At 42.0% G+C, this 14,741-nt stretch overlaps 1 protein-coding gene across 5 annotated transcripts in view; it reads right to left on the bottom strand.

Annotated features, from left to right (window-relative positions):
- The window catches only part of COL13A1 (collagen type XIII alpha 1 chain), a 165,061-nt gene that overhangs the window by 99,426 nt on the left and 50,894 nt on the right, over positions 1–14,741 (bottom strand). For all 5 annotated transcript variants that reach the window (XM_034775203.1, XM_034775200.1, XM_034775199.1 and 2 more), the window contains exons 3-5: positions 10,422–10,474; positions 7,777–7,803; positions 3,048–3,083 (exon numbers count right to left, since the gene is read on the bottom strand). In XM_034775203.1, the coding sequence (XP_034631094.1) occupies positions 3,048–3,083; positions 7,777–7,803; positions 10,422–10,474 (116 nt within the window). The remainder of the gene's footprint in view (positions 1–3,047; positions 3,084–7,776; positions 7,804–10,421; positions 10,475–14,741) is intronic.

Here is a 14,741-nt window from a genome sequence, read left to right as displayed (position 1 = left end):
GCTTTTCCCCCTTCCACTGCCATCAAGATCAGCTGTCCTGGCAATGTCTCAGAGGAAGGGCAGCTGAGAGAGGTGGCAGCTGAAATTGGGTTTTCAGCCAGCGTGAGAAAATCAATTCTTGATTTTAACAAGTGGTGGTGGTGGTGGGGAAACTGAAGCTGTGTGTTAGTGATAAGCTCGCCATAGTTAGCAAGGCTGGCTCAGAGTTCAGAGACATCAGCTCACAAGTAAGTGAGGCAGCAGCAACAGACCTGACAAGGAACCTTGGCACAGCTGCCACCAGGAATGATAGTCCTTGGGTGGGATTAGCCATGGTGGTCAGAACAGTAGCTGAAGATGGACTTGGCTAACAGTCAATCCACACTGGCCAAGTGACAGGAGTTCCTGGCCAGCCTTTCAGTGTGTGAGAGAGGAGGGTCATTGAGGAAAGGCAGAGGAGGATAAATGGATGAATGTGCTGGGAAGACGATATCTGACTGAATGGGAGGGTGGGGCATGGGAAATATATTTAATTGACAGTCTTCATTACTGAAACAGTAGTAAAATATTGATTTTTTTTCTCTTCTTTCTCTTCTGCCTGGCTCAAAGAGTGGAAATTAGATATAATATATGGTCTGGCTGTGTGAAATCTGTGGGGTAAATGTGCAAAATACATTTAAGTCTTACATACTGAAATATGTTTAATATATTAAGTCACTCCAGGTAGGTTAATTACAATTAAAACAGGCCTGTTTTATGGTAGGACCTTATTCTACCACCCTTATTCACACTGAGGAGTAACCTACTATATGTGGAGTCTCACTGATTTCAGTGGAACTACTCACAGGGTAAGTCTTCACTTAGTATAAGAATGGCAAAGCTGAGTCTTTAATGAACAGAGTGTGTAGGCTTTAAACAGGGGCTCATCTGGAAGTGTTGTGATCTATGTTACCCACCAAAAGTCTCAGGTTTGATTACTAGCTCGTCTTTCACTACTCCGGTGGTTGGCAGGAGCTGGCATTTCTGCAGAGCCAGCTTCCTCCGAGAGGCCTCCTAGCAGGGTCTAAGGGCAGTTTTACTCAGTTCCCCTCTTCTAGCACATACAAATAAGCAGAAAATGAGAGACACAATATAGATTTCTGTCTGTTTTCCATCTCTGTCTAGAGTAGTGATCCTCATAAACTGCGCTACCTTGCATTATATCCTGTTGTGTCACATTACTGAAAGCAGCAGTTACTTCCAAAGTAATGCTGTCATGACAACACAACATCAAACCAGAAGGGCATCATGAACATGTACTAGCATTGCTTGAATCACCCTGAGTCTGGCAATACAGTAATACTGAAGAGCCAACCCCCTCAGGCATGCCAGGCTCCAATACCAATGAGGCATTGGGAGGAGACATTACTGGAGAGAGAAAGTTACCCAGAGGTATCGCTAAGGAAGTCCTCAACATACTACATAAAATATAATGGAGCCATAAAACCCTCCCATACTTTGGGGGCTTGGATTAATTGGGACTCAAATCTGAATTACCCTGGCTCATGAGGTTTGTAAAAACCAAGCCACCCAGGGTTATGCCCACCCTACCTGTGGAATTCGCTGACCCTTTTTCTATATTTTTTCATCACTGCTGATGGCAGTGAGTAGCTGATTATGTCATTAATGTTTATAAATACGTAGAAGATGTAAAGAGTTATTTAATGCCAAGAGTTGTTAATTGTTAATAACATTTGTTGTATTTGTATGTAAAAAGAGAACTTCTCTTCGCTAATCAGCCTCCATAACAAACACTGTGGGCCAGTTCCTGGTGTAAATTCATATAGCTCCATTGGCTTCAATGGAATTGCACTGATTTACACCAGCTGAGGATCTGGCCCTGGATGTGTAATCTCTTATGGCATGACCACTTTAGCCACTCTATATTACAGCTGCCTGTGAAATTGCAGGCCTCAAACCCAGACACATCTCACTCATCCACACACAGCCTTCCCAAAAGATGTTTAAAGGTGTAAAATGTTTTGGGGGAAGATATCCAAACGGTAACTCAGGCGAGCTTAGCTGTGGCAAGCTGAACAGCTGGGAACTGGCAAGAAGTGAAGATAACACAGTTTCCATTCTCTGTCTGAAATGGGGGGTGGTCATAGGGCAGGTACCTCAGCCAGAGAAAAGCATAACAATTCAGGACCTATCCACAATTCAGAGTGAACTTAGTGGAATGTCACCTCACCCCTGAGGCTGTTATGTTGTCCTCTTTGGAAAGACATCAACATGTATGGGGAATAAAGAGAATAACTCCAGGAAGGGGTAACACAGGGAACAGAAGGCAGAGCCGCACAATGCAAAGGTGTTTGGGGTGCTGATGTGATGCTGTATGACACGCGCTGCCCAGCCCTTCTTCAAAGTGTCACTGTTATTTTAAATACGTACTGTATGATTGGAGGGCCAAATTAGAGCCAATGTGCTGGGCAGACATTGTACATTCATAGGCTGAGAAAAGGCTACAAATGTTTATTTGATCTATATCATTTTTTTCAACACACAGATCCGCAGGGGGAGCTTGCCTCTTCTCTACCTTCAGAGGCACATAGGCAAGTACATTGCAGGCAGCAAGAAACCATCGGCAGCACACTGCTTGGCACCACTAGAACACATGGTTCTGCAGGGAGCATTCTCAGAATGTAGCCAGGGCCTCCTTCTCAAGAGTCCCATTTAGATTTGGTTTCTGTATGGAAATGTCTCAGGTAAGAGCCCCCTTATAGACTTACCAAGGATTCATGCCTCCGTTTTCGGGGTGGAGCCTGGTTACATCACAAATGATAGAACCTGCAGCCTAGAATTTCTAAACCTGGAAGCAGATCTGAGTAGCAGTTCATTCAGCTTTATTCATGAGGGAAGTTGCTGCTTTTTCCCTTGTACCCAAACCAGACCTTAAAATGGAGCATGGAGCTGGGGGAATCATTTCCCTGAAATAATGAAAGTATCACCCCAAATGACCCACAGGCATCCCAGCTTTCAGAAAAATGTGTGTCAGTCAAGTCAGGCAGATGCAAGAGGTTGTAACTCACCGGTCTTCCAGGGATTCCCATGGCGCCTTTGTCTCCCTAACAATTAATGCAAAATCAGACGGCAGTTGGAAACTGACCATAAGCAAGACTACAAAATGACACAAATTAGATGTCACATATGTGTGTATCTTTGATTATTAATTGACTGAGGTGTGTGTGTGTAGGTGCACATATGTTGACACATGATACATACATATATTTAAAGCATGTTCATATGTTTGTATGTATCTTTGAACATATGTGTAAGCATGTGGGTATGGATGTGTATGTAAGTCATCAGTATAACTCCTTCCTATATAGGCACAAGGAACCAACAAAGCACAACCATTTAGAAAGGAAAAAAAGGCAAGAGTTTGTGATCCAACTATGAATCTAATCATAATTTCAACACTTTCTATAATCCAGCTGCTGGGAAACTGCTCCCTTCAGTACCTAATTATCACATTTTTCTCTTTCTTTCCAAGGAAATCTGAATGGTAGCTATTTATTTACAGAGCTGTTATGACTTAAGATAGAACTCTCAGAGACCATGAACAGGTCCACATTTTCCAGTAGTCCAGAAAAGGGAAAGTTATACTAATGTGGATAACAAGCTAACACAGGAAATGGCGTGTCTAGCGCAATGTATATTAATGGCTGTGTTCTGTGTCTCTTAACTGTAGAGAATGCTGCCCAGTGCATCTTTAGGGTGTGAAAATCATTAAGTGAGGTTGCATGAATGTGCCTGCTTAAGAATGTATGAGACGATACTTGAACTGAATGGCAAAGACACATGGACACAAAGCCATTGGCTTATTCTAAGCCATTTATATAGATTTTAGTTCTGAATCTTAAAGAATATTTTTATTATTTAACTATAGAACTAAAAAAAACTCTGTATTTTTGGTCACAAAAAGTGAATGGCTATGCAGACTTAAAGAGCAGTATGCTGATGCTGAGAGGATACAGAACTATTTATGGTGTCTGTTGTTTTGTGGATTTCGCTGCACAATTTGCAAAAATTGTAAAATCTCTCGGTATTGTTTCTGATCATCAATTTGGTTTTTTCCTAAGTTTCACTATGAAAAAAACCCCAATGTTTCTGTTGTACCTTCTCATATATTTTCACCATAATACTGTTTTCTGAGAAGATTGATTTCTGCAGCACCTGACAAGAACATAGAAAATGTAGGAGGCTGCCTCAAGGATGAGGGGAAAACAACACTAACTGTGTCACCTACATGAAATCATTGAGCCTCTTCTGTCATTATCGCTTTAATCATGGCAATGAGCCAGAACCTTAGTTCGGTGTCTATTAGTGATCAATACGAGTTAGGGATACATACTGATTACACAGGTAACTCTGCTGAGGAAAATAATCTTTGATGTTGGTAAATGTTCAGAAATTCTTTTTTCCCCAGCAGTGTCTGTAATCAAATGAGAATATAAAATAATACTGATGATCATTTTTCTACTGTGACCTGCCAATTCGCTCTGCTATCCAGTGATGGAACTGCAAAAAGCTGTGTGGAGAAAAAGCAAAATGGAGAAGACTGTCTTGAAATCTGGGGAGTGGGCAGATTATTTCTCGCCATTCAAGGAATGCACTTTGCTGCCACTGTTGCTCAGTAACCTTTCTTTGCTCCCTGTCTGATGTACATAATAATACTGTAGATTAATATTCTAAATACACTTCAATATGCACAAGATTTAAATGTAATGGAGTAAAAAGTATTTAGTGGTTTAACAACTCCATAGTTATAGACAAGTACTATTCCATAATCAATGGGCATTTCTTTCACATACATGTTTTGATAAATCAAAAAGCCATATCTCTGCTGCAGCAGTTATACTTCAGGTGATTTACACAAGCAGTTTGATTAAATTTACATAGATGATATGTGACTGCAAAGTAAAAGGAGACAATATCTATTCTTATTTCATCCCATTCTGGTTTTCATACTGCACCCATCAACATGCTATTTGATCTCTCTCTCTCTCTCTCTATCTCTGTGTCTAGGTGCTGTACATGGTTTATTCAGAAAACAACGGAATTTCTCCATAAGGGACAGGAAATTCATTGCCTTGCTCTTTGATTTCTTGGCTTCTGCTTGGGAGCTTGCTGCTGAGTTTTCTTGTTCTTTAATTTGGACATTGCTTTCCTCTACAGCTGAGCTTGGTGACTTGTTATGAAGATGACAAGGGTCAAACTCTCATGATCTGTAGTGGAAGGGTGTTCCAGACTTTTGGATCTGTTGTTGAGAAACTCTTTCTGGCTGTGCTGTGACTCGTATCTGACCACATAATGACTAATACTGTATAGGACAGAGCTGTGTCTGATATTAGTCTACACAGTGATTGGTACAGTACCTGATGTCAAATTGCCAAGTACCTCATTATGAAATGATGTATGAGTGCACTGTGTCTGGTATTTGACTACACAGTACTTAGGGTCTTCTAAACAATACTAGCAGGAGGGAAAAGTTCCCAGTAGTATAGCAAATAAAGGCCAGATGTTTATGAGATAGAGTTGCTTATGATGTGAAGCCAGGAAATACACTCTGTTGTGGATAATACTTATGTCCTGCACTGTATGCTAGCATTGTATTCATAGCCCCACTGCCTGCCTGCCTGCCTGCTGTCTTTCTAAAATGGCTATTGTTTTAGTATCCAAGCACCAAACAATAGTTATGAAGAAGGCTTGAGTGGTCTTAAAAGATGTTTTACTCTCTCCTTCCCTCAGGCAATGGGTGGATTTTTGTTTTTGTTTTTGTGGAAGTCATTGCTGAGGAGACTTCATCCAAAGGTGGTATATGTTGGGATCAGAGTATGGTCAGGCTGTGGCTTGGTCCGATCTCCTCTGGCCAAGGGGTTCATACCTGGGTTCTGTTGCTGAGAATGCTCTGCTCCCTGAGCCTGAAAGACTTATCCTGAGTCTCTCCAGTACAGGAGCCCAGCTGGCTTGGATAGTCTCTGACAGTAAGGCTACTCTGAAGTAATCTAACCCCGGATTGTAAGAGACTTGTAAATTAGAGACAAACCATGAATTTGGGCCTTAGATGAAGGGGGAGCCAGCAGTTTCACACAGCACTTTGCATCAGCTTTTACTACTTGTGAGGAGGGACACTGTGCTGCAGCAATTGCAGCCTTCATGTGACAATTACATTCAGCCCCAGGTAGCATGAATAGAATAATCTAACCTGAAGGCAATGAAAACATGGACTATGGTGGTCAAAACCTTGTCTAAAAAGAGAGGGAACAGCCTCCTGACCCACCAAAAATGTAATAAAGGAATTCCTTTCTACTGTGGCAATTAGTATGTCCACAAGTCGTGATGAGTCCACCACAGCCCAAGGATCTGCACTGCTTTGATGATAAGTGGCCTGCTGCCCTCAGATGATGGTGAGATTAGAGTATTTTCTTCTTTCTGCTAATATTACTTCTGTGTCTCAATATTTGAGTTTGAGCCAACTACTTTTCATCCATCTATTGATTTCTCCCCTGGAGATGGCTCAGGCTGCCACAGTGGAGAAAATATATTGATCCTAGCATCTAAATTCCTTATCATGATTTATCTCAGAAACAGACCATTGCTAATACTTCATTTTCATTTGGATTAAAGTTAGTAATGGATTTACAACTCCCTGAGAAGTTGGCAGGCACCATGTTGATTTAATTTTAACCAGTGATAATGGGACTGTTCATGAAAACAAGCTTATGGGGGCAAAAAAACAAACTGTTGAGAACTTTAGGTTACAGACTGGCTTTTCTGTTTGAGGGGTGCTGAGAGGGGAGAGTGGAGTGGTGGCCATCGAGAAGAGGTTCCCTTCTGCTTGCACTGGTAGGCAAAGGGGAGCTGGAGACTGGACAACACACCAAATCACTGTCTATGCGCCCTTGGAAATGAGAAGCACATCTGGGCACAGTACCCAGGTTGCCTGCCTTACACTCAAAGTGCTAGGTCACCATTCTGCCTGGCCCCTGGTGGGGGTGGGAGGAGGGAGGGCAAGAGGCCCCTGAGATCTCTTCCCTGCCCAGAACACCTGCAAAAGGTGACGCACGTAGCCCTCAGTGAAACTCAGAAGCCAGTTTGACAATGTAACAAAGTTTCCTCTTCACTAGGAATACATTAAGAAACAGGTGGAGTGACTGGCCATACACTGGCTCTACTGTGGCCATGAGAAGGGATGGCTTGGTGTCCATTTGGTGTCTGAATTTCACTTCTCCGTGGCCTGACCTCTAGATATCCCTCTCACCTCTACTTCCTGTATCAGCATGGATTAAATGGATGCTTCCTGCATCCCCCAAGCTTCTCCAGAGTTAAAATAAACAATCCAAATCACTGCAATATCCATCCTGGTATCTGCTCGAAATGAACCTCCAGTCTTTCCTGGAAAGCCTGAAGAAGCTCAGATTCCTATCAGTGAGAGTACAATACAAATGTAGTTCTTAAATGGGGAAGGTGATTCATATTTGAAGGGTGGTCTTAAAAGGCTACATGTTTCCCAAACACAAAAGGATCCTATAAAAAATGTGTTTCTTGGAACATTGTCCTGCCAAGGTCCTGTTCCTATCCTATTGGGATCCATATCTCATTTACAACGTGCTCTTCATCTAATTTAGTTCCACCACTGGAGACCACTACCACCTCCCAATTTACACAGCCTTGAGGCCTGCCTTTCAAACTACTGCCAGAGAGAGAAAGAGAGTGAACAAAAAGTAAATAACATGATAGAAAAAAGCTATTTACCGGAAGCCCTGGTCTTCCTGTAGGGCCCTGAAATAAAACAGAAAAGGCAACATTGGCACAAAAACTGGGGTAGGAGGTAGGGAAAGCACTGATTAAAAAGAAGAAATCCAGTATAAACAATGAGAAAACAGAATTGTTAAGTCATCAGAACATCTCTCATACTAACCCGAGCTGATTGTTCCATTTTCCCAACCCATCTTTAAAGCTTTATTTCTATTTGGTATGTGTCTTTCACAGAGATTCCCAAACTGGGGTCTGTGGGTAACTGGTAGCCTGTGGAGAGCTAGCTAGTCATATGCTTCTGAGTCTTCTCCTTGTTTCCATCTGATGAATATTAATTGTTCATGTACAGAATTTCTGGAGTTGCCATAGACATATAGTATAATCATGACTGGGAGGGAAGGTATCGAAGATGTGGTTCACACTATGAAAAAGTTTGAGAACCTCCAGATTAACTTTCTTTCTTTCTTTCTTTCTTTCTTTCTTTCTTTCTTTCTTTCTTTCTTTCTTTCTTTCTTTCTTTCTTTCCAATAACACATCTACAGGTTGCTGGCTTTCAAATTACCCTATTTACATCAGAATTGGTAGAGAAATGACAGAATCTGCCACTGGAAATTCAGAGTCTAGGACCATTCTAATTCAATGTGTAATTTTAAGTCCCTTCAGTTGATCTGACAGTATATGCCCAAGAACGAGTATAACTAGGGAGTGTTTTAATCTTTTCTGTTTCTCATTTTTTGGAATTCAGCCTTGCCAATCCTATCCACCACTGTCATGTATCAGAAAGAGCCCTGCAAAAACATAGCCCCTCAGTTTGGCCCTAAATGGTACAAGATAAGAGCTGCTCCCATTTTGTTCAGCTCAGAAGTCTGAAACTTCACATTTACATGCTGTGAAATGTATAATAAACTGAGATTTTTGGTGTCTCAGCATTTCTGAGTTGCTGGCTGGACTGACATGTGAAACCAGCAGCGTGGGAATCTGTTCCACACATCATAAACTAGTTCCCATCCATTTTAATCAGAAAAAAACACTGGTGAAAATCTTCAGCATGTAAACACCAAGTGCTTTGCTTAAATATTTAACAGTGAAGTTATGCTTGTGATTTTTGAACTGCTAGCACTTGCAGTCCCTTAAAATCTCTCTCTTCTTAGTGAGAATAGGGCGTGGTAAGCCTGAGAGCCCAGGAAATATTCCACTTTGGTTAATTAAATTCAGTCCGCCTAATTTCATCTTGCTATTTCAATTGGCTACAGTATTCTCACTTCCTGTCCTAAACAGTTGTTTATACAGACAGGTTCGAGGATCAGAATAAGCTGGTATACAGTAGCACATTGTGTCATCGCTTCTCTGGTGGTCCCATTTGTTTTTGCAGGATTTAAGCTTTCATTAGAATATTAAGTTTCTAGCCCTTATTGTTGCAAAGAAAACCTGTGAACTGATGCAGTGCTGTCTTCCTCTGCCTATAGAGACTGCTTGAAAGTTTTGCATTTGAGGGTTTGCAGGATCAATATCTCAAAGGGAATGCAATCTGTTCTGTAGCAACTAGTTCTCCTTACAGGGCCGGCTCCAGGGTTTTTGCCGCCCCAAGCGGTGCAAAAAAAAAAAGAAGCCGCGATCGCGATCTGCGGCAGCAATTTGGTGGGAGGTCCTTCGCTCCGAGCAGGAGTGAGGGACTGTCTGCCGAATTGCCGCCGAATAGCTGGACGTGCCGCCCCTCTCCGGAGTGGCCACCCCAAGCACCTGCTTGGCAAGCTGATGCAGGCCCTGTCTCCTTAAAATGTCCTCTGTAAATTGTTTTATAAGCCTTAATGCTTAAGTTATAACAGAAAATGCAATTTTTACACTTACAGACAAAAGATGACTACTGGATGTCTAACTGTCCAAGTCCCATTGCAGAGATCCAGTATGATTATTATGTTATACATTAATATAAAACAAGTTCCTTTATAAGGTCCAAAATGCAATAGTTACTGTATTCCTTTGTATCAATTAATGTTTGTGGGGATATTCCTTCAGTCCTTACAAGGCTTTTTCTGATTCATACCCTTCAAGGTCTCTTAGCAGCAATAACGAGTAACTAGAAACATTCTGGCAGTAGTTGGGACATTTTTCTGAAATCTAAGTTGTCTGAGTTGAGTTTTTGCGTTTGGCTAACATTTGAAAAGGAAGCTGTCTACACAATTTTTCTTCAAAACTGATAATTGCACATCTAGGCCCAAACATTCAGCAACACTGGCTGAGTGGCAGAGAACAAGTTGCACAGGTATGCAGGCAACATATATTTGCATCCATTTTTTAAAAGTATGTTGAATTCAGCGTATGGCATCCTATGCATGCAAATTGCACACTGTTATACTCATTTTTGTACATGAAAATAGTTGGGAGTATTTCTAGCCCTTCATATTCACTGTTTCTACCCTGTGAGTTTCTCAATCCCATGCTGTGAGATTTCAGAATTGTGCAGAGCTATATGGGTGTGTCTGTGAAATCCCACTAAGGATCTATGCACTATGACTGAATACAAAGGATATTTGGTGTTTGAGAGATTCTGGGAGATTTTAAAGGCAAACTTGGGTATAACATGGCATATGGAAGAAAATTGTTACTGCCAATTTCCCCTCAAGCCCTCTTCGCCCCATTACCATCAGGTGCACACTTCGCAAACGCACTGGAACTTTGGTACTTACAGGAGGCCCTGAAAGAAAAGAAGAAGGAAAATAAACAGGTATTAGTACTGTTATATAATCCTGAAGACAAAGTTTAGATGACCACTCCTTACATTGCACTCACTCTCGTTCTCTCTGTGGACTGGATTCTGATCTCACTTATTCTTGTTCTACACCCCGGTAACTCCATTGTTGTCAGTGAATTCATCCTGATTTACACCACTGAAAACAAGATCAGAATCAGACCCCAAATTTCTCTCCTTCTCTCTGTCTTCTGCCTGTCTGTTACTCATTTTCATTTCAGGTTAATTGAAATCACTTTGCTGCCAAGAGCAACGAATTTACAAATTTGTGAAATTTGATTTTTAAAACCTTTGAGGGTAAATATGATGAAATAAAATCAGGATGCTGCATCATTTACAGATAAGTTTAAAGACAGCTGAGTGTAGTGTGTCTGGTCAGTCTCTCTTCTGATCAATCAATATCTCCTTTTACCATAATTAAATAAGTAATCCTTATATTTATTTTTGCTGATCACTTTAATCCAGGCTGTGGGTAAAATCCAGAAGTGATATGTTAGGTGGTGTGAGAGGGGCCTTACTTACACTAATTTATGCTCAGTTAAACTCCCTGGAACCTCCTCACACTCTGCCAACATGTGAGGGAGGCTAAATTTGTTTAGCTTCCACAAGAAAAAGTTGTAAGAAGATATAAGAAGGGGTAAACCAAAGTAGCTGCCATTTTGCTTGGACGTATGCCTTCTGGGTCTTCATCATTTAGAATCCCTTGCACATGAATAGAAGGTTTAAGGGAGTCTGAGTGCTAGGTGTGTAATATATACCACCTTAGCCGTCACTGTCTTCTGTTGTCAGTCTCTTCTAATTTCTTTTAAAGGAGGAATTTCTGATTTAATGCTCTCTTCTCCTCCAGACGGTCAAGTTTAAAATCAAAAGGTAAAGTGGAGGGACTCTACAGAAATGGCCTTCTCATGGTCCATTGGACATACAGTATATGGGTGACCTTACGTAGAGATGATCTCACTTGGGGAGAGAAGACAGAGAAGGGCCTGTGGTTTATTACAAATGTGCTCTAAAATAAAGCCTGTCAGACTTTCTCAGATTCCAGGTGCATATTTGTTGTGGGATGAATTCTGCCATTCGTTAATACACTAAGCTCCCACTGATGTCCTCAGGCATTGCACTCATAACATACGGCAGAATTTGTCCCTATAAGTTTACACTATGGCTTGAATGCTGTCTCAGTCCTGTATTGCAGAGGCTTGGGTTTTATTTAGAAGCATGCTTGCCAAAATCATGCTATAGACTAACTCTCAAGCTTGTCCATACCATGTGTTTTTTTCTTTTATCATGGCTGCAGCACAGTTGGCAGCTGCAAAGTATTGATGCTAATCATGAGAAGCCTGTGCCAGCTATTAGCTATTGAGCTGATCCTGCAGCCCTCACTCATGTTGCTTGTCCTTACTCGTGCAATTTATTCCAATGGGATGTCTCACCTAAGTAAGGTTTACAGCGTCTGCACCCTTTTTCAATCACAGGGACAAACCATCATGTGGACAGAACTTAAATCCATTTATTCACTGCCAAGTGCACCCCTTTTTAACGAGTTTTGTGCCTTTCTGGGCAACAGCCTGACCTTTTGGAATATGTTGCATTTGAGAAAATAATAATAAAATCCAACTGCCCAGCAAATGCCACCAAATAGCAACTGTCTTCAATCTAATCAAAAACAGACTCCAACGAGAGACTGCTGAGCTGGAATTGATATGCAAACTAGATACAATCAACTCAGGATTGAACAAGGACTGGGAATGGCTGAGCCATTACAAACATTGACTCTGTCTCCCCTTGTAAGTATTCTCACACTTCTTATCAAACTGTCTGTACTGGGCTATCTTGATTATCACTTCAAAAGTTTTTTTCTCTTACTTAATTGGCCTCTGAGAGTTGGTAAGACAACCCCCACCTGTTCATGCTCTCTGTATGTGTGTATATATATCTCCTCAATATATGTTTCACTCTATATGCATCCGAAGAAGTGGGCTGTAGTCCACGAAAGCTTATGCTCTAATAAATTTGTTAGTCTCTAAGGTGCCACAAGTACTCCTGTTCTTTTTGCGGATACAGACTAACACGGCTGCTACTCTGAAACCTGTCTTCAATCTAGAAATTGCACCTAATTTATGCTCCCCATTTCTGTTAAAAGCTTTAACCAATTTGTCCTTTTCAACACAAAAAATTAACAAAAAAATCCAGTCTCTCTCTCTCTCTCTCTCTCAAGTTTCCTTCTCAAGTCAGCCACTGGTATTTTGGAGATGTTTGTGGCCTAGTGGAATGTTGTCTATTTTTGTGAGGAAAATGGAGACAGACATCCACTGTGATGTCATCACTTGTTACCGTGACCATTTGTATTATATCACAGAATATTTTCGGCTGCCATTCAGCAACCTCATCTGCATCTCTTACTGAAATCATGGGCTGCTTGACACCTTGGCAGCTGATGTGATCAGATTGCAGTGAAGCATGCCAGACCTCTGTCAGCAGCAGCAGCAGCATGGTCTGCCGGTGCACTATATTTCACAACATACACTCTGCCCTGCTCCCTTCCTCTCCCACCCCCCTCTGCCACTGCTCCATCCCACCTTTCTTTTATTACAGCGCAGTGGGCCATGTAGATCTCATTGTCTGAGAAATATCTCTTCACTCATTCTGTCACATAATAGGGAATGCCCATTCAGAAACCGGCATGGTGACTATATGTCTAAGCAGATGTGACACCATATGCAGCCAGCTTACGTTGGTCGATCCTTTATTCTAACCTAGCTGTATTCAGCACAAGACTGGAGCAAGGGATCAAAAGTGGTTTTAAACCATATTTATTTCCCCCTGATTCCATCTGGCAGGGACCATTTCACAAGTTAGAGTAGGTTCAGACTCTTCTAACTGATACCTGGCTGCCTGCAGACAAGGGACTGGTCCAGCAGCAGCCAGGGACTGATGGGGCATAAGGATGCTGCAGCCACACCCTCTTTCCCTTGGACACACCCCAATGTCAGGGGAATTCTCACGGATGAGATCCTCTAGCTTTACAGCTGCTTTGTGTCGCCAGAGTGACATAAATCAGGTGGAGTAGAGGACAGCTGAAGCCCATGCTAGTTCCTGGTGTAAGTTAAAGCAGCCTCAGGGCTGCTCTTACACACAGCTGTCTGTGGCCTTGAGGGGTCATTCTGGCAGGGGGATTGCTCGGGCATAGAGATGCCCTGGCCTTGCCCACTTCCCCTTGGCCAGGCCCCCTACATTGGAAAGGGAGAGTGGAGTAGGCGATAGTACACTGGCTGTATGCCACCCACAGATTCACTTATCCTACAGTATCTCCATTAACCAGTTAAGCCTTCATTATGGCTGCTTTATGACACCAGATGCAGTGCAAAGCAGCCATAAGGAGGCTGAGGACTGGGCCCGGTGTATTTAGTCAGCAGTCCTAAGCTGCCTCCCATGCCTCATTTGTTGCTGAAAGCCCAAACTCCCCACACTTAACTTCCAAATTTTCCAGCTTCTCTCACAGTTATGTGTTGTCAGTACAAACATGTGTAGCATACCGAAACTACACTGAACTGAATTTGAAGCTAAACACCACCAGATGCTACTGTGCTGACTGTATGATTCCTTTTCAATGGAATGGAACAAAACCTTCCACTTTTTAACTGGAATGAAGCTGCCACAGAAAGTCAAAGGGCCTTTCTTGACCACAATACACAAGGCCTTGACTACTCAGGCCTAATCCAGTCACTGTCCCACTGAGTGGTGGCAATTGGATGGGTCCAGCTCACCTTCAGATCACCCCAGGTCCATATTAACAGAGGCAAAACTATGGCAGAGTCCCTCTGGCTGTATGTAGAGAACTTCAAAATATCTGGCTTGCCATGCTTGCATTTCCCAATCTGACAAGCCATACTGCCCACTGCTCTCTGACATGGGCAATAATTTGATGATGGTTGGTTGGTTAAGGAGGAGACACTTGTTTATTATTTATGTGAATTGACCCACTGCCATTAACCTGGTGCTTCAACAGCCTTTGTTGATAAACCTTGTGCTGAGTGATTGCCCCTAGCACCAATTCTCACTCCCTCCACATTCAACACCATCTGACAAACAAAAAGGAAATGTGCTATGGTTGGTATTAACAAATATTTAACTTTTACAAAGCAAGTTGTGTTGTAGATTATCTACACATCTGAGGAGAGATGGCAGACTGTGCACAAGAGTCCAGAGGTACATG

This window comes from Trachemys scripta, chromosome 7 (assembly GCF_013100865.1).
Source record: "Trachemys scripta elegans isolate TJP31775 chromosome 7, CAS_Tse_1.0, whole genome shotgun sequence".
NCBI classification, from domain to species: Eukaryota; Metazoa; Chordata; order Testudines; family Emydidae; genus Trachemys; species Trachemys scripta.
The sequence above is the reverse complement of the archived record's forward strand: the minus strand, read 5'-3'. Positions and strand labels throughout refer to the sequence as shown.